The sequence below is a fragment of the Triturus cristatus genome, chromosome 8 (assembly GCF_964204655.1).
Source record: "Triturus cristatus chromosome 8, aTriCri1.1, whole genome shotgun sequence".
In the NCBI taxonomy this organism is placed as follows: Eukaryota; Metazoa; Chordata; class Amphibia; order Caudata; family Salamandridae; genus Triturus; species Triturus cristatus.
In genome coordinates, this window is record NC_140591.1 from 291,924,819 (window position 1) to 291,948,246 (window position 23,428).

Sequence of the window (23,428 nt, forward strand, 5' to 3'; positions counted from 1 at the left end):
CACTGTTTCGGGTTTATCCTCCTGAGCAGCGAGTTCGGGATATTCAGGCTATGATTACGATCTTTCAGCCACAGTCCCGGGTTTCGGTCAGGATGACCCTCCGGCTTCTGGGCCTGATGGCCTCCTGCATCCTGCTGGTGACACATGCCAGATGGCATATGCGGGGTCTGCAGTGGGACCTGAAGTTCCAGTGGGCGCAGCATCAGAGCAATCTGTGCGATCATGTCCCGATCTCGGAGGGCACTGCACAACAATTGCGGTCGTGGCTCACGAATCGCGATTGGGTCGGTGGCAGATCCCTCTCCCTTCACCAACTGGAGCACACAGTGTTGACGGATGCGTCCCTCCTGGGACGGGGAGGCCATTTGGGAGAGGCGGAGTTCTGACTCATATCAACCTTTTGGAGCTTCGGGCGATCCGCCTTGCACTGAAAACATTCCTTCCCTGTGTTCGGGGAAGTGTTGTACCGGTGTTCACGGACAACACCACCGCAATGTGGTATTGCAACAAACAGGGCGGGGTCGGGTACTGGACCCTCTGTCAGGAGGCTCTGCACCTCTGGAACATTAAGGCATTACCTTGGTGGTTTAACACCTGGCAGGTTCTCTGAACGCCAGGGCGGATGAACTCAGCTGCTGGTGCTTGATGGATCACGAGTGGGGTCTGAACTCGAACGTGGCGCAGGGTCTCTTTCTGAAGTGGGGAGATCCTTATTGTGAGAAGTTGGCCTGATGTATGATGTCACTAGTTATAGTGTACACCTTATATCAGTCCAAATACTGGTTGTAAAGTCAACCTTATAGACCAGCTATCCTGGTGGTAGCATGGACAAGAGCAGTCTTAGGCTAAACTCTGAATGGCATGTGAAGCCAGCTGTGATACCATATATAATCCCTTGAATACCAAATGAAAGGACACCACAACAGATATATATATAAAATAAAGTGTATTTATTCTAAGCAAACCCTCAGCACTCTTTATGAGATTAGAGGTAAGTACAACACAGTCTTATTTATGCATACATTAAGTCACACAGGTAAGTAATACAGTTAGGCCCTAGGGGCCACGCAAACCATATACTAAGTAAGTGGTATAAGGACCACTGTCACGGAAATAGAATAGGCCTAGGCCTAGGGAATCGCTGGGGCTACCCTACACTAGCAACAGTTAGTAAGTGGGAGGCCCACGGGATTCGTATGCAGAGTGGAAACACTCACGCGTAATGCGTAAAAGTCACTAGCAATAGTACAGTTTAGAAATAGATAGATTTAGGACACTTCCGGAGTAGCTAGGAAGTTGAGACTTGAAACTTAGACACTAGGATAGTCACTATCCTGATGAGCACCGGAGTACCCAAGTTACCTAGCCCACAGGCTGCGGGTGCATAGGGTTGAAGTTGCGTCGGGTTTCGTCGTCGACTCCTATGGATGCCTGAAGAAAGATGCTGACAGGCAGTCAGTGAAGAGTGTCCGGTGGATCCCAAGGCTGGGATCAAGAAGAGAAGAGACCTGCAAGCAGAGGGGATAGAGTCAAAGTCACTAGCCAGTGACCACGTGGAACCAGGAAGGAACCAGACGATGTCGTGAAGATTTGCAGGTGAAGGTGAAGCTTGTCGCTGCAGCCAGGAGGACCAGGAAGCGTCGAGGACGACCAGGACCAGGAGGCGAGCTGTCCCACGAAGGCTCTTGCTTCAGGTGCAGACCAGGAAGGTCTGGGGTGCTTCTTCTTTGCAGCGAAGCGGGAGCCAGTCTGGAGGAGCCAAACCAGCGCAGAAGATTTCAGGGTGCGTCGTCACAAAGGCCACTAGCCAGCGGGCAAGCAACCGGACAGACGCGGCAAGCAGGGAAATGCTGAAGGGCCCCACGCAGGACTCGTTGAGTGTGGGGGGCTGGTCTTCGGTGCAGATGGTGCTTGGGGGTGGGGCTTCTCAATCCCCGGTGCACAACTTCGAGGGTGCCTCAGAAGCTGCGCTTGAAGATACTCGCCACTTTTCCCAGGTAGCCGGTCCCACGTCGCTCGTCGCCTCCACGGATCTCAGCTCTGCTGCAGATGTGGATGAGGGTCGGAGAAGTCTGAGAGTCAAGGCTCTGGTCGGGCTCTGCAGTCGGTTCCTCGTGGAACGTTCACAAAGCAAAGGGTAGTCTCTTGATGGTGCCTGTTTGCACAGGGTAGCCACTCCTTGGCCACAAGGGAGATTCTTCAGTCTTCTTCTTTCGTCGAATGTCGAAGGTCCAGAGTTTCTGTTCAAGATTGCAGGTTCAGGATAATCTAAAGTCTAGAGGCCCAACTCCCACTCTTATACTAATCTGGGGGGCTGGGATACCTGCTAGGTCACGCCTTATGGGTGGGACCTGGGAGGGGGTGGTTACACCCACTTCCCTTTGTCCAGTTTCGCGCCAGAGCGGGGGCTGGAGTGCCCCAGCACCGGTTTGAACTGGACTATGCAAGGAACACCTTGTGTGCCCCAGGCATGTCTCATTCCTTTCAGCCCACCCTGCCCCAATACACTAAAGGCTGTCTGGGGAGGTGCTAGCACCTCCCCAAGCAGGAAACCTATTGTCCAGGCCTCCCTGGCTGGGATTACTCCCAGCTGCAGGAGGTCAGACTTGTGTCGTGGCAGCAGCATCCATTTTGTGATGCTGAGGCTTTGGTCAGAGGCTAACAGTGAAGTATGATTTTAACATGTCTCTCCCTCTAGAAGGGAGGAATAATATCCTCATCACCAGAAATGGTATGGGGGTATTATTCCAAAGTGTTAGACACCTTACACGACATGTTTTGATAAAGCCAAACCATAGTTACCATAACCGTTTAAGATTATAAGGCACTTTAAGAGTATATGGTAGGCTATATCATAGAACAGCTATAAGGACATGGTTCCGAAAGCTGCAGACAGGCTCAGCTCATGCTAGAGCACCATCTCACATGTTACCAAGCACTCTGCCTCCAGGATTGTTAAGGCCTGCCATAGGAGTGACTGATAGGTACACATGTGTCTATATGTAAGTTAGGTATAGGAATACTACACCTAAGCAAGGGGTGTTTACACGACCTTGCCCCAGCTGAGTGATCAGCCAGTTGTGTCTGATTGGAAGGCCAGACCAGGGGTGGCATAATACATGCTGCAGCCCCTGGGAGGCTTAGGGTACACCTATGCCCTGGGTACCTAGGGTACACTGTACAGGGTCCAATAAGGTGATCCTTACCAATTGGTTATGTACCTAGGGTACATGGAGTCCATTTTAAAGAGAGAGCAGACAGCCTGAGACCCTGAATGGCAGGATCTCAGGCCAACTAAGTCGAAAAACCAGCTAGACACTAGGCAAAAAGTTGGGGGTAACCATAGTCAGATATCCACCTTCCTACACTTAGTTAGATCTATTCGCCACCGAAGAGAACGCGCAATGTCATCAGTTCTGTGCTTTGGAATTTCCAAGGCGGCACTCGCTCGGCGACGCTTTTCGTCACGGGTGGAGCTGTGGTCTGTTGTACGCCTTTCCGCCTATACCACTTCGGCCCAGTGTGCTGAAGAAGATGCGGCATGACCGGGCCCAAGTCATCCTTGTGGCTCTTGATTGGGCACGAAGATACTGGTATCCCGAGCTACTCAGCATGACGACCGATCCCCCGATCCGACTGCCTCTTCGGGAGGATCGTCTGTCGCAGCAGCAGGCAACGGTCCTCCACCCGAACCTGTCCAGCCTCCACCTCCATGCGTGGAGATTGAGCGGCGACAGTTGACAGCTTCCGATCTTCCTCCCGACGTCTGTGATGTGATTCTGGCAGCCAGGCGTCCCTCAACTAAAACTGTATACGCCTGCAGGTGGAACAAATTTGTGGCATGGTGCACAGCTAAGGCTGTGGATCCCCTTTCTGCCCCTCTTTCTGAAGTCCTTCTGTTCCTTCTTTCTTTGGCCCAGCAGGGCTCTGCTCTGGGTACTATCAAAGGTTATCTTTCGGCCATCTCCGCCTTTTTACGGCTTCCAGATCAGCCTTCTCTTTTCAAGTCCCCGGTTGTTAACCGTTTCCTGAAAGGCATTAAGCACATGTTTCCTCCGGTGCCGTTCATAATGCCTCAGTGGGACATAATCCTGGTCTTGACATTTCTAATGTGCGCTCCCTTCGAGCCTCTTCATAGCTGTCCTTTGCGTCTTCTCACTCTTAATACTGCTTTCCTGGTAGCGATCACCTCTGTCAGAAGAGTGAGTGAGCTCTAGGCTCTTTCTTCCAAGCCTCCTTTCCTTTCTGTTCATCCAGACAAGGTGGTTTTGAGGACCTGTCCTTTCTTGCTAAAGGTTGTTATGCCCTTCCACATCGGGCAGACCATCACTTTGCCTACCTTCTTTCCGCATCCTTCAAGCGAGGAGGAGAGGCTCCACCGTCTGGACCCAAAACGTGCGCTCGCGTTCTTTCTGAAGCGTACACAGCAGTCCCGGGTGGATGACCAGCTCTTTGTTGGCTACGTGGGCGCCAAAAAAGTTTGGGCTGTGCACAAATGAACCATCTCGCGGTGGGTCGTTCTGTGCATCAAAGCATGTTACTCCTTGGCTAAGAAGGAGCCTCCTGTGGGGCTGCGTGCCCCTTCGACCAGGGCAACTGCAGCCACCACTGCCTTGGGACGCAGCGTTCCCTTGCAGTACATTTGTCAGGCAGCTACGTGGGCCTCGCTGCACACATTTACCAAGCATTACTGCCTTGACAGTCAGGTCCGGAGAGACGGCTTCTTTGGCCGTTCTGTTCTCCGTGACTTTCTGGTGTGATCTGTTTGCAGACCCTCCACCGGGGTTGGTATTGCTGGGGTATCTATTCTAAGGTAAGGAATCTATCACTAACGTGTCTCTTTCAGATGTACAAGTTACTACTTGTGTAACGATATATCTGTAAGAGACATTAGTTAGTGATAGATTCCTTACCGCCCCACCCATCCTCCGCGTTCTGCGAACTGATTCTAGGGTTAAAGTCATCCCCCTTTCAGGCCCTAGTTTCATGGCACCAGTGGTCCGTTTCTTGCATGGCTCTGCGTTCCTGGCGCGGAAAATCATATACAGAACTGACGTCCGCGCGCATGGGTGGCGCCTAAGTAGTCTCTGTGATGTCATCTCAGGCGCTTACGACACCAGCGACGGACGCGGAGCAGCCACCTACTGACGCGCAGGGGTACTGCTAACAAAACTTTCCAGATCCAGTCTGACACCTGGGGATATTCTAAGGTAAGGAATCTATCACTAACTAATGTCTCTTACACAAGTAGTAACTTTTGCGTTTCGATGTTTCGCCTTCCTACATGGCCACGAAACAGAAACAACTGATGATTTATCCCAAAACTGGACATACTCATGTAAAATTACCAGTTAAAAGGAAACCAGAGATACAGGAAGATTACCACATTCCACTTAAAAGGAAAAATGTTGGTACTAATCCTTCTCCTCCTCTTATCACACATCCTTCCCTATCTAACCCAAATGTATTGATTACACCTACAAATTCACCACAACCGCAGTCACCTGATCACCAAGATGATTGGGATAGGGATCTACCAGAGGACATTACTCTTGATCCATGGGAAGACTACAATACAGATCCTAACACAGATAATGACCCGGATCTATGCCCTTCTAAACCCTCTCCACCTGACGACAATCATAGCTGCAAAGTTTTCAGATTGCTATTTGTGACATTTTGATAATTTCAGTGAAATTATGAGTGACTTTTCAACAACTATGAGTGACATTTTCTCGCGAGCAAACACAAGCAGTTAAAACTATAGAAAATTATGAATATTTCAAATTACACCCATTTGAGCAAGGAGAAACTCTAAGAAGATCGTAAAATTGCTACAGAGTACCAGAAGTGGAAGGGCAGTAACTGGAGACAGACTGTGTGACTGCAGTTGTCAGTAACAGAGGGCAGGCACTTATTCATTGGTCGTCATGTCGGCTTCTTTAATTTGTGGCTTGTCAATTCATTGAGTGTATCAGGGTTCAATACATTTAGGATGGTCATAGGAGAAAAGCCAGAGAAAGTGAATTTAACAAGTGTATGTTGGCATCCATGAATCTAAGTCAGATTTGGGGATTGAGTTGCGTTTATTGCACTGAAAATGCTCACAGTGGGGATGGATTCACTTAGCAACAGTGACCTTCGGAATATATTGACGTAGAAATACCTTTAGTGTCAAGGATGCCAACACAGCTCCAAGTCGGAGGCTCTTGACTTTTAAAGCCAAAAATTTACCTGCACCCACCATAAAAAAGTGTCAGTGACACTACACCTGTGGAGCGGTGCTAGTTGCTGAAAAGCAACATGAACAGGCAAGGTGGCGCCATGGAGATTCTCGTAAGGGCACTGCCGCCATGGATAGATCAGATATGCAGAGCCGCAGCTAACTTAGGCACTCATACCTAAGGCTTCTGTGGCAAGTTGGTGGGGTGGGACAGGTGGACGAAGTACTGTGCAGGGTGTGGCACTTCCAACTCTGTCACCACTCCGCCCGCTGAAGTCTGAGTCCAGGTGTTATTGTAAGTTGTGGTGGGCCCTGCCAGATCCGGTCAGTGCGCAGCTGTATTTATGACAGCGTCGTTGCGAGCTCATAAGGCAGCAGCAACTACTCTGAATTCAACAACTGCCACATGCTCGCACTATTGGGGGCAGCCTACTCTACGTAACCGCCCACTCTTCCTATAAATGTGAGTCTGACAGAACTCACACTGACAACTCAATGTCACAGTATTAACTATTGGCATGCACGACTACTTGACGTCACGACCGTGAACTATACACCGCTACACCAGTGAGTGAATCCTGTGCTACTTTGTAGCATTAAACAGCATAACCAGCCCTCTAGAAGTCTGTTGAACAGCTCTACATTCCAAGAACAGATGCATACTGGGTAAGTAGCATTTTCTTTATACCTACTGCACCCCCTCATTAAAAAAACTCTGGCACCTCCTCTTCTTTATTTCAACTAATTTCTGGCTTGCCCATCTCCTCATGAACATCAGGACGTTTTTGACAATCTCTCAAGCTTTGCACTTTGTGAGTGTTTTTATGCATTTTATTTTTGTATGGCATGGCCCTAAGCAAAAGGCTTTGTAGCACTGTGGAAACCCTCCCAATTTGTACGTATGTTTGTGTTGGTATTTGTAAATCATGGAAATAGCAGTTAAGCAATTCAGCGCTGTACATTAGATAAAGGGTTGGTGACAATCCTAGATCATGTACATCATGTGGAGATTAAGCTAATACATTTTACATATGTTTAGGCTCATGGAGATTAAGTGATTTGTCCACAATTGCACAGTGTTATGTCTAGCATCGAGGCAGGAATACTTTCTCATTGAATACTCTATAGCCTGTCAACCTCAAGTTAATGTGATGTGTACATGGCCTTTATAATAGTAGCGCCTCCTTATGCTAGACATACCTCACTGCATTTGAAGGTGTATGCCCATCCACATATTCCCTAAGGGTTTTTGTGAAGGTTTTTTTCCTCCCTAATGGATGAAGTCTTCGCTATCAAAAAATGAGAAGCTTTGTGGTTTGTAACGGTAATTGTATGTACACAAAAATAACACTGTTAACCCAAATGATTTGTTTGTAATTTGACCAATTGTGTGTTACTGTTTCTAAAGAAAATATATTTGCACAGGTATTTTGCAGGACAAAAAGCTGTCAGTTGAACTTTATGATTCTAAATCTTTGGGAAAGTCGGCCATCAGTGTCAACAAGTTGTTAGTTGATGCTGATTTAGCCACATTTAAAGAAGGGTATGTATGCTTTTCTGATTTTTTTGTTATTTGAATCATCTGTTTCTTAAGATATGTGAACAAATAAAGGAGTACTGAGCAATGCAAACCTCTTACTCTATTTCAGATACACAACCAGAGTTTGTCTATATTCTGTTGTCAAATCTAATATAGTACCTCATTCAGATATGATTGTTAAATGATTGTTCCCATAAAGTTGAGTCAAGAGTTTGCATATTTGTTTGTCATTTAATCTCTAACATGCATAGAAAACTGACTTTTAGTCTGTCGCGGTTCAAGGTAGGGAAATAATGCAATCCTTATGTCTGTAGCCAACTTCCCAGTTATTTATGACAAGCTGGTCCTACAGGTTTATCGCTATTGCACTGGGATGTGAAGGGGTTATCAGATCCATTTGTATGGCCTGCTGTGAGACAGCTTCATCTGTCTATGAGATGTAATGAAGGAATAAATACTTAGTGACTACGTTCAGCCGTCTTCATCTGCAGCTTGCTATGAGTGCCATTCACATTTTGAATCTATAATCAGGGCTGTATATAGTATTTAGACCACAGCGGGACATTTCACACAGCACTTGGTTTATTGATCTCAAGACTGGAGCTAAAAGATTGAGCACTGCCATCACGCAAACAGATGAGGATGTTTTGCCAACCTTTGTATCGGCGATGGCTATGGTGGATCAATGGAGATCACATAGTCCTCAACTTCAACAAAACACGTATTATTTATGTGCTCATAGTTTTTTCTCCAGCCTGAATTACATGTTCTCTCGTGGTACACAAAACAAGCGGGAAATACTTTTCTGCTTGGTAAGGGGCCGAGAGGAACTCAAGAGGGGAGTGCACCCTCCCCTGTTATAACACTATTTCACAACAAGTACTCCCCTGATTACCTAACCGCTGTCAAGTGGTTAAGTTTCCTGAAACAATCCCTGAGCTAACATTAGGTGCGACACCCTATGTGAAGCTATGAATATAACACCACTATAGAGTGGGAAAGGAGGCACATCCTTTTGTTTTATATTCCCTCACACACCCTAGTGGTGTCATGCTTCATCATCGGGACACCCTGACGCCTAGAAGTCAGGGTGGGCTAGACCATCTTTCAGGGAGCACTTAATGAGATGTTTTTGGCCAGGGGGATAAAGATTAAAAATCCACTGTCAGATCCCAGATTCCCTTTATTCTTGGATCTGGCAGGGATAATAAAAACAGAGAAAAAGGGTCAGTAGGGATATTATGGTCCTAAGACCCTATTGCCAACATGTTTCAGTCTACTGCTGCCCCATGAAGGGTACTGGACTTTCTTCAGGGCGGCAATGGTTACCCCCTGGAACAAGGAATATTAAGAGAATTTCCCTATGCTACTTTGAATAAGGGCAGTTAGCTACTCCTTGGTTATCTTGAACGATTATATTTTGTGTAATCACTCCATCTACGGAAGGAAGAAGAAAGAGACAATACACAACCACCGTTGTGTTTAGTTCCAGGAATGTTCACATATTCATACGTTTGTGCTCATACCACCGTGTCCAAAGGTTATGATGGTGACAAAAGCAGAAAATGCCTGTGATATATTAGCATAGTCTATCACACACATATATTTGTGTGATGCCCATTTTGGTGGCGGCCAGTTGCCGCATCCTATCATCTTTCACTCATCAGTGTGTGATTAGCATTAATGAATCATCCGTGTCATTCACACTCATTCAAATCTGTAAACATAAAATCGCCATATCTCTCATTACTGTGGTGATTTTATAAGAACAAACTCTATATTCACTTGAAAATACATGCTTCTTACTCCGTTTGGTAGAGACTTTTTTCCACGTTGGACCTCACCTTACACTGGGGTAGGCCTGTAGTCAAACAGTGTTTCTCCAGTATTGGGGTATCTTTCATAGATTCACATGCTTGAATATTCCCCGTCGTCGAAATGGGAGTCCCACGGTACATAACATAGCAATGTAGCAATAACACAACCATACATAGGCAAGAAAAAAACCATAGAGTAGCATTGAATCATAGAGCTTTAGATAGAAAAAAAAACTTGTCTCTTTAATAACATATTACAGTCATTGTGAATAGTCCAAACTCAAGCCAATCAGGTGTTAGCACCCTCCAGAATGTTCTCCTCAGAGGCTCAGGCCCTCAGATTTTCTACCGCACGTCGTGTGAAGAGTCTCCCTGAGCTCTGCTCAGTTTTTTCTCTTTATTCTTCTCCAAGAAAAGCTTTTTTTCATGTCTACAACCAAGAAATCCCTCTTCAGACCTTGTGGGACATGTGGAAAACAGCGACTTCATTCTGAGGCCCCACATCAGAATGCATTTATTGCCTCTACCCTGAACACCAGGTAAAGGATTGTAAAATCTGCAGGACTTTCTCTAAGAAGACCCTTAAGGACAGGGAGGGGCGTCTCCTTCTGTGGCTACAGAAGTTGAAGACTATGGACAACCCTTTGTCAGATGTGGAGAGTGTTTCCTCAGTTCGGACTACTTCATCTTTGAAGAGAGCCAGTGAGTCTGAGAAGGTTTCTCCTAAAACTAAGGTGGCGAAGAAACATCATGTTGTCAAGTCAACTGTCCGGCCTTCCACTTCAAAAGGGGCGTCTCCTGCCCCTCAGTCTGTCTACACTCTCTACGCCCCTGAGATCTGACTCTCAGGCGTCCAAGACTCTATCTGAACAGTTTTTGCCTAAAAAACTGGTTCTCTCGTCGACTAGCTCATCGTCGCTTCCTCCATCGATGAGGACTGCTGTTGTCGCTTCTACGATGACGACTTCGACTTCATCTATGATGCCGGCTATGATCCTGTCATCGGCGATATCTCAGTAGACGTTGGTGTCAGTGGAGGTGAGGCCTCTGTCGTCTACGGTGCCTTTGACTTCATCGACGGCGACTCACAAGCAGAAGAAGCATTCGTCGACGCGCACTGCCTCGTCAACGAAAGGGTCAGCTTCATCGACGTTGGCTTCGTCGTCGACGGTGGCTTCGGCGTCCACGGTGGCTTCGGCGTCCACGGTGGCTTCGTCGTCCACGGTGGCTTCGTCGTCCACGGTGGCTCAACAACGACGGCAACTTCTCTCGGTGACCGCGTCAACGGCTGCATCCATGGATATGGTTCCTTTGAAGACTTCAGGTTCTCCTCTTCAACGGCGACTGTCTTCTTTGACACCAATCCAAACTGCTTCGCATCCTCCAGCAGAACTGTTCTCTTCTGACACTGGTGACGACGAATCGGAGGAGGATGACGCATTTAGGGCTGCTCGCAGTCCCTCTGAGCTTCTGATTAAATATCAGTATTTTGATGACGACCAGGAGTATAAGGACTTTTCAGACCGTGCCAACCAGCCTGCACCGGATCTTCCTATGGCGCAGATGCCTATGTCCCTTATTTCCATCCTTCAATTCATTCTGGATGACTATTACAGATGTTTTCCAAACTCGGTCCAGGCTTCTCCAGCACCACAACCTCCTCTACCACCTCCGCTTCCTACAGAACCGTTTTCTACGCCTTCTACTTCGGTGGCCAGGTTTCCACACCAAGACGTTCCTCATGTCATTGAGGAGGATGATGATGAGGCTGATGTTGATGACCGAGAGGAGGGTGAGCTTGATGATAGATCCCTGTTCACGGAATGGGACAATTATCAGAGTCAAACACCTCCCCCCACCACTCCAGCTCCTCTTGATTCTCCGCCTGGACATAGGTGGTTTTCATGTCCTCATAGAAAAAGCGGCAAAGAGATTTCACCTCCCGATGGTCACTAGTGAGGAGGATTGTTTCTTGTATGACTTCAAGGATCAGACACAGAAACAAGTGCGTGCTATCCCCATCATCGATTGTATTAGGCAAAAGGGTCTCAAGCTCATGCAACATCCTAATTCCATTCCTGCTGTCCTGCCATGGCTAGATAAAAAATACAAGGGTCCTGAAAATTCGCCTGCTTGTATTATTGCACAGCCGAAACCTGATTCCATTATTACTCAGGCAGCACAATGTCGTGTCAGGAATCCCTCGTCTCCAGTATCGGCTCCTCCGAATCGTGAGGGGAGACGCCTTGACGCCATTGGTAAAACATTCTCCACTATGGCGGCAACTACGGTCAGAGCGGCCAATTCTCTAGCTATTCTCGGCCGCTATGACCGACAAATGTGGTCGGACATTGCTCCCCTCCTAGATTTACTACCAGAACCTTCTAAAGCAGAGGCGCAGAAGATTCTTCAAGAAGGAGAAAGGATTTCCTCGGTGGTTATTGATTGTGCTGTTGACGTGTCTTCTACTGGTTTCCAGCAACTGGCGGGTGCTGCTGTTCTCAGGCGGCAGGGCTGGTTGAAAGCCACTTTTTTCCGTCAAGAGGTGCAGACGAAAATATTGGACATGCCCTATGACGGTGAATCGTTGTTTGGCCAACACTTCGATGATGCTCTTGAGACGATGAAAAAGGACACCGACACTGCTCGTGCTCTCGGTTCACTTCAATTTAAAAAACAGCCCTTTCAGGGTGTGAGGGGTCGTGGCTCCTCTTCTTCCTTTCGGGGAGGTTCCAATCAATACCGACAATTCCATTCTTCTCAAGGCCAACAACGTTACTCCTCCCAGAATCAACAGTCGTACAGACAACCGCCAGCCGCGTCTTACCAACAGTACAGAGGTGTAAATCCTCTTATAGAGGAAGGGATTCCTCCAAGAAACAATAACTTTTTCCATCTACCATCTTAGAGGCCTCCCGCCCTCGCAAAGGTTGGAGGTCGAATCTCCCGCTTCTACTCCAAATGGTTTCTGATTACTACCGATCAATGGGTCCTGGATATTGTGCGCAGGGGGCACGTTCTAGAGTTTGTCAAGATCCCTCTCAATTCTCCACCCAGAGGTCCTCCTCCTGCCCATCTGAAGGAACTTTTAGGTCAACTGAACGTCTTATTGAGAAAAGGTGCGATCGAAGTGGTTCCGAACTTACAAAGGGGCAGAGGATTCCATTCGAGGTTCTTCCTAATTCAGAAAAAGTCGGGAGAATGGTGCCCTATTCTGGATCTGCACGCCCTAAACAAATACATCAACAAGCAAACATTCTGCATGGTGTCGCTTCAGGAGGTCCTTCCTTTACTGGCCCAAGGAGAGTACATGACCACACTGGACCTTCAAGGTGCCTATTTTCATGTTCCTATTCTGCCCCGGCACAGAAAATTCCTCAGATTCAGAGTGGCCGGGAAAGATTTCCAATTCAAAGTCCTTCAATTCGGCCTTCGTTCTGCACCCCAAGTGTTTACCAAACTCCTCGCACCGGTGGCAGCTTACCTTCGTCTACAAGGCGTACAAATTTTCCCTTATCTCGACGACTGCCTTCTAAATGGACGGTCGTTCGAACTGGCATCCTGACACACTCTACTTTGCAGGTCCCTCTTCCAGTCTCTGGGCATTACGTTCAACATGGACAAGTCTCAATTTGTTCCCGCTCAACTCAGGATCTTTTTGGGGACCATCCTGGACACCAACCTGGCAAAGGCCTTTGTGTCACACGAAAGGTGTCAACGACTTTGCAACCTAGCGGTCTCCCTCCGGTTAAAAAAGTCTGTTTCTGGGGACGTGGCCAAGATGGCAACCTGAGGAGACGTGGAGCACGGAGGCTCCCCGCCGTGGCCCCTCGCCCCGGCTTATTCTGTACCCGCAGTACCCCTAATTTTGCAGTAGCCCTTATGCCAGAGTCCAGGGGCATGGCGATCCTACGAAGCACGGGCTGAGGTGCCTCTCAGAAGGCGGAACTCGTGGCTGTCGGCTGCGGAGGGCTCGGTGCTTGGCAGCAAAATGGCGCCTGCCCTATGATAGCGGCATCAGCGGGATGAGACGGCGGGTGCCCACACTGACCCTGGGGACCGGTCTTAGGAGCGGTCCAGGCGAGGTGGGTCGTGCTCCGGAGAGCGACACTTGAAGGGATCGGCGCCAACGCTGGGTTCAGGTGAGCGCGGCCCCCCTGATTGACTTGTGACTGCCTGAAGCGGTGCTGGGCGGCCAGCGCAAAAATTGAGGCGCGGCGCTGGGCCTAGCTGCGCCTGAGCGCTACTTCAAGGGCGCGCACCCGCCTGCTGTCTTTGGTTGCCGGGGGCTGAAGACCGCATTGGGCTGCAGTGCCAGCCTCAACACAGAGTGAGGGAGATCCCCTCTATGGTGCGGCCGCCTCGGGCTGCGGCGTGCCTGGTGTGGCCCTTGCTTTCTGGTTCTTGGGGGCGGCGGCTCCTGCGGCTCTCCTGGTGGCAGTTTCACCCCCCCACCTTCATCTGTGGGGTGCGTTTGGGAGTACGGAGGGGGCCCACACCTACTAGCTTCACCGGGGGCTTTCCTGCGGTGTGGCGCTGTGCTCCGGTCTAGACGCCTCGACGTAGTGAGGGTGCTGGCTCCCGGTGCGCGTTCTGGGGCCTGGAGAAGCGGCTCTGAGTCTTGGACCCACAAGCAGCCTCCCCTCATAGCTACACGGAGACTGGAGTTGACCGGCCTAGAGTTGGGAGAGGTCGGCCTGCCACTTCCGGGCCTGGGAGTGAGGGGGAGAGCGCGGAGTGGAAGAGATGTGGCGTTGGCGCCCACTGCGCCGGGGATTGCGTCCTCCCGCTCCCTATTGCAGATTGGGGCCGCTCTGGTGAGGACTGGCCGCCGCCTGGGGGCGGCGGCTGGGGGCGCACCGCATCTTCCGGAGTCTGAGGGCGGTTCCCACGTGTGGCTTTCTTACTACGCCTAACGGGCAGCAACATTTTCGTCCCGTTGGAGGCACCATCATGGCCAGCATGAAGAAAAAGGGGGATCGCTCCGTGAGAGATATGCTCGCGAAGGGTTCAGCAGCTAGTGATAGGGGGAGCTCCACCCCGCCCCCTCCCTCGACGCAGTCCACCCGACAGGAGGTGGGCGAGGTGCCTATCACCCGGACATTTCTTGAATCTCTTTTTAACACCCTCCGGGAGGACTTTCAGACACTTAAACAGGAGGTGGCATGTGAGGTGCGAGAAATTTGTTGCGATATGGATGAGCTGGGAGAACGTGTAGCAGCTATAGAGAACGAGGAGCACTCTACATCTGCGGATGTTGAACAGCTACAGCAGGAAATCCTTCGACTTCGGGATCAGCAAGTCGACTTGCAGGCCCACGCGGAGGACCTTGAAAATAGATCCCACCGCAAAAACATCCGCGTGAGGGGTGTTCCATTACAAGCGGAAGGGGAAAACGTGACTGAATACCTCCAGGGCCTCTTTCGGGACATTCTGAGGGCAGGCCAGGGCTTTGAGGTTCGCATCGATCGCGCCCACAGGGTGGGCCTGCGGCGGAAGGCACCGGCACCCCCACCAGACATTTTGGCTTTCTTGCCGGACTTTCCCTTGAAGGAGCGCATTTTAAAGGAGGCTCGCCTAAAACAACCACTTACATATCAGGGGCACACCATAGCTCTCTACCAAGATTTGACCTCCATCACTCTTGAGAAGCGGAAAGCCTTCAAGGACGCGACCACCTTCCTGAAAGCCAATGGAGTGCCCTACTCGTGGGGCCATCCCTTCCGCTTAATCTTCCGGTGGAATGGTAAGCTGCACCAACTCCGCTCGTTCCAGGAGGTATCCGACTTACTTGGCCTCACTCAACGTAGCCCTGATTCTTCGCCTAAACAGTCACAGCGCTCTTCCAGTGATGGCTGGCAGCGGAAGGGACGTCGTCGATCACCAGTGACGGCAGTGAAGCCGGACCACGCCACGATGACCACCGAACGGGCCTCGGCCCTTGCAGCAGTCACAAGAGACACTTCTAGGCCGGACTCAACGTAACCTCACCATGGAGGGCTATACTTAGCATCATACTTTGGCACCCGTGGGGGGAGGGGGTTGGCGGGCGGGGAGCCCGGGTCGCCCGGACGCCATGATCACCCAGCTCTTCATTTCCCGTTTGTCCTTGGCTTGTGCTGCGGATACTGGACAATTTCTGGTCTTTGGAACTGTTTCGGGGGGGATTGAGGGAGGGGGTGGGGAAGGGAGTTTTGGAGGGGGGAAAGGAGGGGTAACGGTGTGCGGCCAGGGTCAGGCAATAGAAGCAGAGGGCACCCTGGAATGTGAACCCACTTATAGCGGCGTCACCGAGTCGATGCTTCATAAGCACCACTTGTTGTTGTTCAGCTGATACACACTCCTTGAACCTCGATGTCTCCCACGGCAACCCAAGTTCTTACTCTTAATGTAAAGGGGTTAAATAACCCCATCAAGAGGCGGGCACTTCTGAGCTACTTAGAGAACTCGGGGCCTCGATAGGTCTGTTGCAGGAAACACACCTACTACCCAAAGACTGGCATAGAATGCGTTCTCGAGCGTTTGCCCACCAGTTCTTCTCGTCTATGCCGGACAAGAAAGGGGGGGTGGCCATACTGTTGGCGCGATATTTTCAGGGCGGTGTTGGGGACAAAATCGCGGAGGTAAAGGGAGGCTATTGGCTTACAGGCTCTGGGTGCGGGGTTCCCCCGTTATTGTAGGCTCCCTCTACGCTCCCAACGCTGGACAAGAGTCGTTTCTCATTGATTCCCCGTCTGAAATCCTTGGCACCACGACGAACACATGTTAATCGGGGGAGACCTCAATCTCGTCTTGGACCCTGGGAGGGATTGATCGGGTCACCGCCAGGGGTGTGCAGGAGCGATCTTGAATGCAGGACGGGTTTGGCTGCGGCGAAGGGGACTGATAGATCTTTGGCGGGCAGCTCATCCCCATAGCACGCACTATTCCTTTAATTCCCACGTACATCAAACGTATTCCCGGCTAGATCACTTTATAGGGTCATCTGACCTTAACGCACTGGTCCAGACCATTGACATAGTCCTGGCGGCTCTTTCCGATCATGACGCCGTGACAGTCATGCTTGGCCTTCGTCCACCGGGGAGGTGGCGTCTTCGGGAATCTCTATTACAGCGTCCCGACGTTGTTCAGCAGGTACATCAACACATCACTGACTATTTGAAGACTAATGACCTCCCTGACGTCTCCTTGACTACATTTTGGGGGGCCCTTAAAATTGTGGTGAGATGGGAACTAATAGCTATTACCGCGGCCGATAACAAAACACGCAGGGAGAAGAGAGAGGAGCTGACGGCCAAAGTGGTGGAACTCGAACGAGTTTACAGTCGTATTGGAGCCCCGAGAATGTGGCGGCATCTGAAATCGGCCAGGGCACAGCTGGCCAGCCGGGACCTGGACAGGGCGGATTTCGCCGCCTTACGACTTAAACACTCCTACTATATCGGGGGTGATAAGACGGGCAAGCTCCTTGCAAGTAAACTTCGAGCCAGGGCTCAACGATCCAAAATAGTGGCCCTCAGCACTTCTTCCGGTGAGCGGGTGGAGGATGATGAGCGGATTGCAGAAGCCCTTCGGGAGTTTTATGCCACTTTGTATAGTAGGGATCCTACGGTCGACCGTTCGGGGGAGGCCTATCTTAGCCAGGCAGCGGTTACAGCCTTAAATGCGTCTGGCGCAGCGGCATTGGACGCTCCCATTCGGGTGGAGGAGGTTGTGGGTGCGATATCCCGCCTCAAGCCTCTAAAGTCCCCGGGGCCAGATGGGTTCTCGGCGGGTTTTTATAAAGCCTTCTGCCAGCCCCTGGCACCGATTTTAACCCGCTTGTTCAACTCCTTCGAGGGACCGGCTCTATCCCTGCGGATATGCTGGAAGCCGATGTGGTGGTCATCCCCAAACCTGGGAAGGATCCCACTCAGTGCGCAGCTTATCGTCCAATCTCTCTAATCAATCTTGACCTAAAGCTCTTTACGGGTGTCTTGGCTGCCAGACTAGGCCCGCGCTTGCCGGGTATTATCGAGCCTGACCAATCTGGGTTTATACCCAACAGGCAAAGTAGTGACAACACCAAACGGTTGATGCATTTAATCGACAAGACCCACATTATGGACCTGGACGCTGTCCTGCTTTCAGTCGACGCTGAGAAAGAATTTGACAGGGTGGACTGGGGCTATTTGGACAAGACGTTGGCACACTTTGGCATAGGCGCACGTTTTAGGGCTTTGGTCGCGAGCTGCTACGATCAACCCACGGTGACTATCCGGGTTAATGGGGTCCGCTCCTGGCCATTTGACATCTGGAGGGGCACACGACAGGGGTGTCCTCTTTCACCCCTGCTCTTTGCGCTATATATTGAACCCCTGGCGCAAAGGATTAGGGACAACCACGACATCTCTGGAATTCCCTTTGGGGGAGAACGTCACACGGTTAATGTATATGCAGACGACATCTTGGCGACTCTTGATACTCCCAGCCGCTCTGTCCCAGCGTTCCTACAGGAGCTGACGGACTTTGGTAAAGTTTCGGGCTTTAAGGTTAACGTGGGGAAATCCATGCTGCTGCCGCTGGGCCTTAATACGACTTCTTCTGAGAACATAGTAGTAGGATCTGGGGAATTGCGACTTCAATCTGAAATCCCCTACTTGGGGATAATCCTGACCCCATCCACCGACCAAACAATTGCCCGAAATTACTCCGCCCTCCACTCTCAGATCACTTGCGATCTTCGCAAATGACAGTCTCACCACCTATCGCTGCTCGGCCGCGTTGCAGCGGTTAAAATGTGCATCTTGCCTAAAATACTTTACATATTTCAGACAATACCAGTGGGGGCCCCCTATGCGGCACGCCCACTCTTTGCAGCGAGAGCTACTCCGTTTCATTTGGGCGGGTAAGCGCCAGCGGGTCCGTAGAGACATTGCCTACCGCTCTCTGAATGAAGGAGGGTTGGGGATTCCTCACTTATTGACTTACTTTAGGGTGGCACAACTTGCTATCTTGTGGAATGGAGTAGACCTGAGTCAGAGAAGAGATGGCTGTTTCCGGACAGAGCTATGGCAGGTCTCTCCTTGTGGAAGATACCATTTCTGAAACCTGTAGACAGACCAAGGTACCTCAATAGATCTCCCATTACGGGCTCAGTGGTGCGGACGTGGGATGCGGTGGCGACCCAGCAGCGGCTTACGACCTTCCCCTCGCCGCTGACGCCCTTGTTTGACAACCCGGCCTTCCCCCCGGGACTTGACACGAGGGCGTTTACGGAGTGGCGGGAGTCGGCCTGTAGGTCTGCAGGACACCTCTTTGATATTGATGGGTTCCTCCCCTACGCAGAGTTGACTCACTGGCACGGCATTAAATACCCCAAAAGATTCCAATATTTCCAACTTCGCCATTGGCTATTTCATCCGGACATGTGCCCGTTTGTGAATAGACACCTTACGACCTATGAGAAGTGACTGTTATCGAAGCAATCCGACCGACATTTGATTTCTGAACTATAACTTATGTTGCGACCGCCGGCCTCTACAGAGCGTTCGGCTGGGCAGTGACGGTGGGAGGTGGAGTTGGGTAGAAGCCTTTCATTAAAGGAGTGGCAACAGATCTACTACAGAGCGAACCATACCGCCAGGAACACGGCCAGCAGAGAAGCAGCGGTTAAGGTCGCCCTGTACTGGCACCTGACTCGGGCCCGCCTTAATAAAATTAACCCAGATCGAAGCCCTACCTGTTGGAGGGGCTGTGATGAGGAGGGCACATTGACGCATATCCTTTGGGACTGTAGGGAGGTGACCGGTTTCTGGACAACAGTCCTTGACGATATAGACACTTACTTTGACACCGAAATACCCTGCTTCCCTGCCTATACTCTGCTAGGGTTACCTAATATACTCACCTTCCTGTTGAAATCCATTCGGGGGAAACAAATGGGGCTCGCAATGGGCGCAGCAGTACATCATATTTTATCACTCTAGGGCACGCACACTCGTCCGACGCACACCGGGTGGTTACACAAACTGTGGTACAATATTGGGATGGAACGCTTTACACGCTACCCTGACTCACTCATCAGACTCCTTCTGCACTATCTGGCGCTCCATCCTGGCTCTGCTGGCGCACGAATTTAATGAAGTCACATGCCCCAAATACTTCCGCTTACTCCGACTCACTGACGACTCGCGTTCTAAGGCTACAGATTAGGGAATACTTCATCTTCTAGTTCACGAGGAATGGCAGCACACCGGTACTGGGGAGGGAGGGGGATGTTGGGGGGATTTGGGCTAGGGAGGTAGCGAGGGGTAAATCGCGGGTGAACTTTGTTAGGGTGCTGAACTAGACTCTGCCCTTTCGATGTATGTTATGGTATCTGGGCCACATGCTGGACATTTCCCCTTTTTTGCATGTGCAGTTGTCAATTCTGGTTACGCATGATGGGGATCAATCGCTTACCTTTAGGCATGAGGTCTGTTTGGCCACGACTGGGCACGGTTAAGCTTGTTTGAATGTCAATTTGCCTGCTTAAAACCATTAAATAAAGTTGTTAAAAAAAAAAGTCAGTTTCTGTTCGGCAGTTGAAGTCCTTCCTAGGGATGTTGTTATAGGAAGGTGAATATCTGACTATGGGTACCCCCAACTTTTTGCCTAGTGTCTAGCTGGTTTTTCGACTTAGTTGGCCTGAGATCCTGCCATTCAGGGTCTCAGGCTGTCTGCTCTCTCTTTAAAATGGACTCCATGTAACCTAGGTACATACCCAATTGGTAAGGATCACCTTATTGGACCCTGTACAGTGTACCCTAGGTACCCAGGGCATAGGTGTACCCTAGGCCTCCCAGGGGCTGCAGCATGTATTATGCCACCCCTGGCCTGGCCTTCCAATCAGACATAACTGGCTGATCACTCAGCTGGGGCGAGGTCGTGTAATCACCCTTTGCTTAGATATAGTATACCTATATCTACCCTTAAAATAGACACGTGTACCTGTGAGCCACTCCTATGGCAGGCCTTAACAATCCTGGAGGCAGAGTGCTTGGTAACATGTGAGATGTGCTCTAGCATGAGCTGAGCCTGTCTGCAGCATCTGAAAGAAACACGTTAGTTAGATTCCTCACCTTAGAATATCCCCAGGCGTCAGACTGGATCCGGAAGATTTTTCGTCAGCAATACCCCTTGCGCGTCGTCTGCGGCTCCGCGTCCGTCTTCGGCGTCGTGCGCCGGAATGACGTCGTCGGAGTACTTAGACGCCGCCCTCGCGCGCTGACGTCAGTTCTTCTTTATTCCGCGCCAGTAAGCGCAGATCCGGGAGAGCTACCCCTTTAGTCATTTTTTGACTAACTTTTTTGATCCTTTTTGATCTTGTCTCGACTCCGGTGCCTGTAGGATGCCTGGTTTTAAAGCCTGTGCTGACTGCAACCGCTTGATGTCGGTTACGGACCATCACCGCCGGTGCCTTTACTGCTTGGGCCTCGACCACGACGCGGAGTCGTGTTCGGACTGTAAGGCCCTGACCTCGAAGGCTAGACGGGAGCGGTCCCGTAAGCTTCTCGAGATTCGCCACTCGGCTCCGCGCGCCTCTCGATCCCGGTCCAAGAGGAGGTCCAAGGATCGGTCGCGGAGCCGCAGCCGACGTCACCATCGGTCGTCGGGATCCAAGTCTTCGGGTAAGTCGAAGCATTCCAAGAAGTCCAAGAGGCGACACCGCTCTTCGGACTCCCCTCGCCGGTCGCGCGACTCGGCCGAGGGTCAGGGTGGTTCCACCCCCGCAGCTTCAGCGGAGCCGCAGGCGCCGCGCAAGTCCCCATACCCACCGGTCCCTGGGACTGACGCGACGCCGGCGGAAGTCAGTGCCTTCCTCTCGGCCATGAGGAGCCTGGCTCCGCCGTCAACGCCCGCTGGCGCGCCTTCGGGCCCCGCGGACCCGACTGGGCTGCCTTGCCTGCCGGCGGCTCCGGCCCCGGCGCCGTTGACGGCTCCGGCCTCGACACCGCAAGTGCCCGAGGGACCCGTTCCCGAGTCCCCACCGACACCGGTGGACCTCGTAACGCCTCCTCTGCCGGCGTCGACACCGGTACCACCCCCGACTCCGCTCGACGTCGAGCCCCAGTTCAGCCCCGCTCCGTCGATGGACGCCGCGTTCGGCGCCGCTAGAGACACATTATGTCTATCGCCCGGCTCCGCTCCTTCCTCCTGTATACCAGGAATCGGATGATGGGGACAACTGGAAGGGATCCGAGGATCCTATGGCCCTTCAGGCTCAAATGTCACAGGACTGGGCAGATGAACTGGGGGAGGCCAGTGGCCTGGATACCTCTCCGGACACTGGATTTGTCTCTCCTCCGACTGTGGCTTCGGAGGAGGGCGCTGCTTTCTCTGTGGTGCTGCGCAAGGCGGCCGCAGCCCTTGGGCTCGAGCTGCCTGCCGTGGCTGTGAGGACTAACGTCCTTACTGAGGTGCTTCAGTCTGCAGCAAGCTCCACTGAGCCTCTGCTGCAATTCAATGAGGCCCTCATTGACGTTCTGCAGGGCACCTGGTCCAAGCCCTCCACAGTTCCTCCTGTGGACAGGAACGTCGCCAGGCGCCACCGCCCTGCTCCGGGCGACCCCAGTTTTCTGTCCCAACACCCTACCCCTGAGAGCCTGGTTATCCAGGCCTCTACCTCCCAATCCTCCTTCCCGACCGCCCCGCCGGACCGGGATTCCAAGAGACTGGAACAGTTTGGCAAGAAGCTCTTCTGCTCCCTTAGTTTGGGCCTGCGGTCTTTGAACACCGCCTGTCTCTTGGACCGTTATTCCCACTCTCTGTGGGATGCGGTGGAGGACGTGCTGCCCCTGTGTCCGGTGGAGGTCCGGACACGACTTGCCCAGGCTCTGGCCGATGGGAGGGATGCAGCGCGACATGCTATCCGATGTGGGCTTGACACTACGGACTCGCTGGGTAGGGCCATTTCTACCACAGTGGCGCTTAGACGTCACTTTCGGGCGATGTCCAGAGCACTCTCATGGACAGCCCTTTGATGGCACTCGCCTTTTTGGCGAGAAAGCGGACAGTGCGCTGAATCGCTTTAAGGACTCCCGGGCTACGGCCAAGTCCTTGGGCCTGTCGGCCCCGCGGTCGCAAACTTCAGCCCTTCGCCCTTTTCGTGGCCTAGGAAGGGGTGCCTCCTCACGTGCGCCTAGCCACCAGCCGCAGAACCAACCTGCGCGCGGACGTGGTTTCCGCCGAGGCGGTTCAGGAGGACGACGAGGTCAGCCCACATCCACCCCGGCAGCATCCGCCTCAAAGCCTTCCTAGTCCGAGCTTTCAGGCCCATTCCAAGCCAGTGGGCGGCAGAGTTCGCCATCACCTGCTCCACTGGCGGTCCATCACATCGGACAGGTGGGTGCTGCAAATCGTCCGAAGGGGCTACTCCCTCCCCTTCGAGACGACCCCTCCAGCCATGCCACCGCAGCACCACCGTATCTCGGGGGATCATTTGAATCTTCTCCACGAGGAAGTTTCGGCCCTCTTGGCCAAGGGGGCCGTCGAGCGCGTTCCGAGCCCAGAAGTAGGTCGTGGTTGTTATTCCCACTACTTTCTGGTTCCCAAGAAGGGCAAAGGGGTCCTACGCCCTATCTTGGACCTCCGGAACGTCAATGCCTTCCTCCGGAAGGAAAGGTTCAAGATGTTAACTTTGGCTCAGGTTCTAGCTGCCTTAGACCCCAGAGACTGGATGGTAGCGTTGGACTTGCAGGGCGCTTATTTCCACATCCCCGTCCTGCCGGCCCACCGGCGTTACCTGCGGTTCACGGTGGGCCAAGAGCACTTTCAGTTTACCGTGCTCCCCTTCGGCCTCACCAGTGCCCCTCGGGTGTTCACGAA

At 51.7% G+C, this 23,428-nt stretch overlaps 1 protein-coding gene across 1 annotated transcript in view; it reads left to right on the forward strand.

Moving 5' to 3' along the window:
* Positions 1–23,428, forward strand: part of RNF17 (ring finger protein 17) — a 2,644,767-nt gene that overhangs the window by 1,605,492 nt on the left and 1,015,847 nt on the right. The window contains exon 23 of the mRNA XM_085621540.1: positions 7,649–7,766. Within this exon, the coding sequence (XP_085477666.1) occupies positions 7,649–7,766 (118 nt within the window). The remainder of the gene's footprint in view (positions 1–7,648; positions 7,767–23,428) is intronic.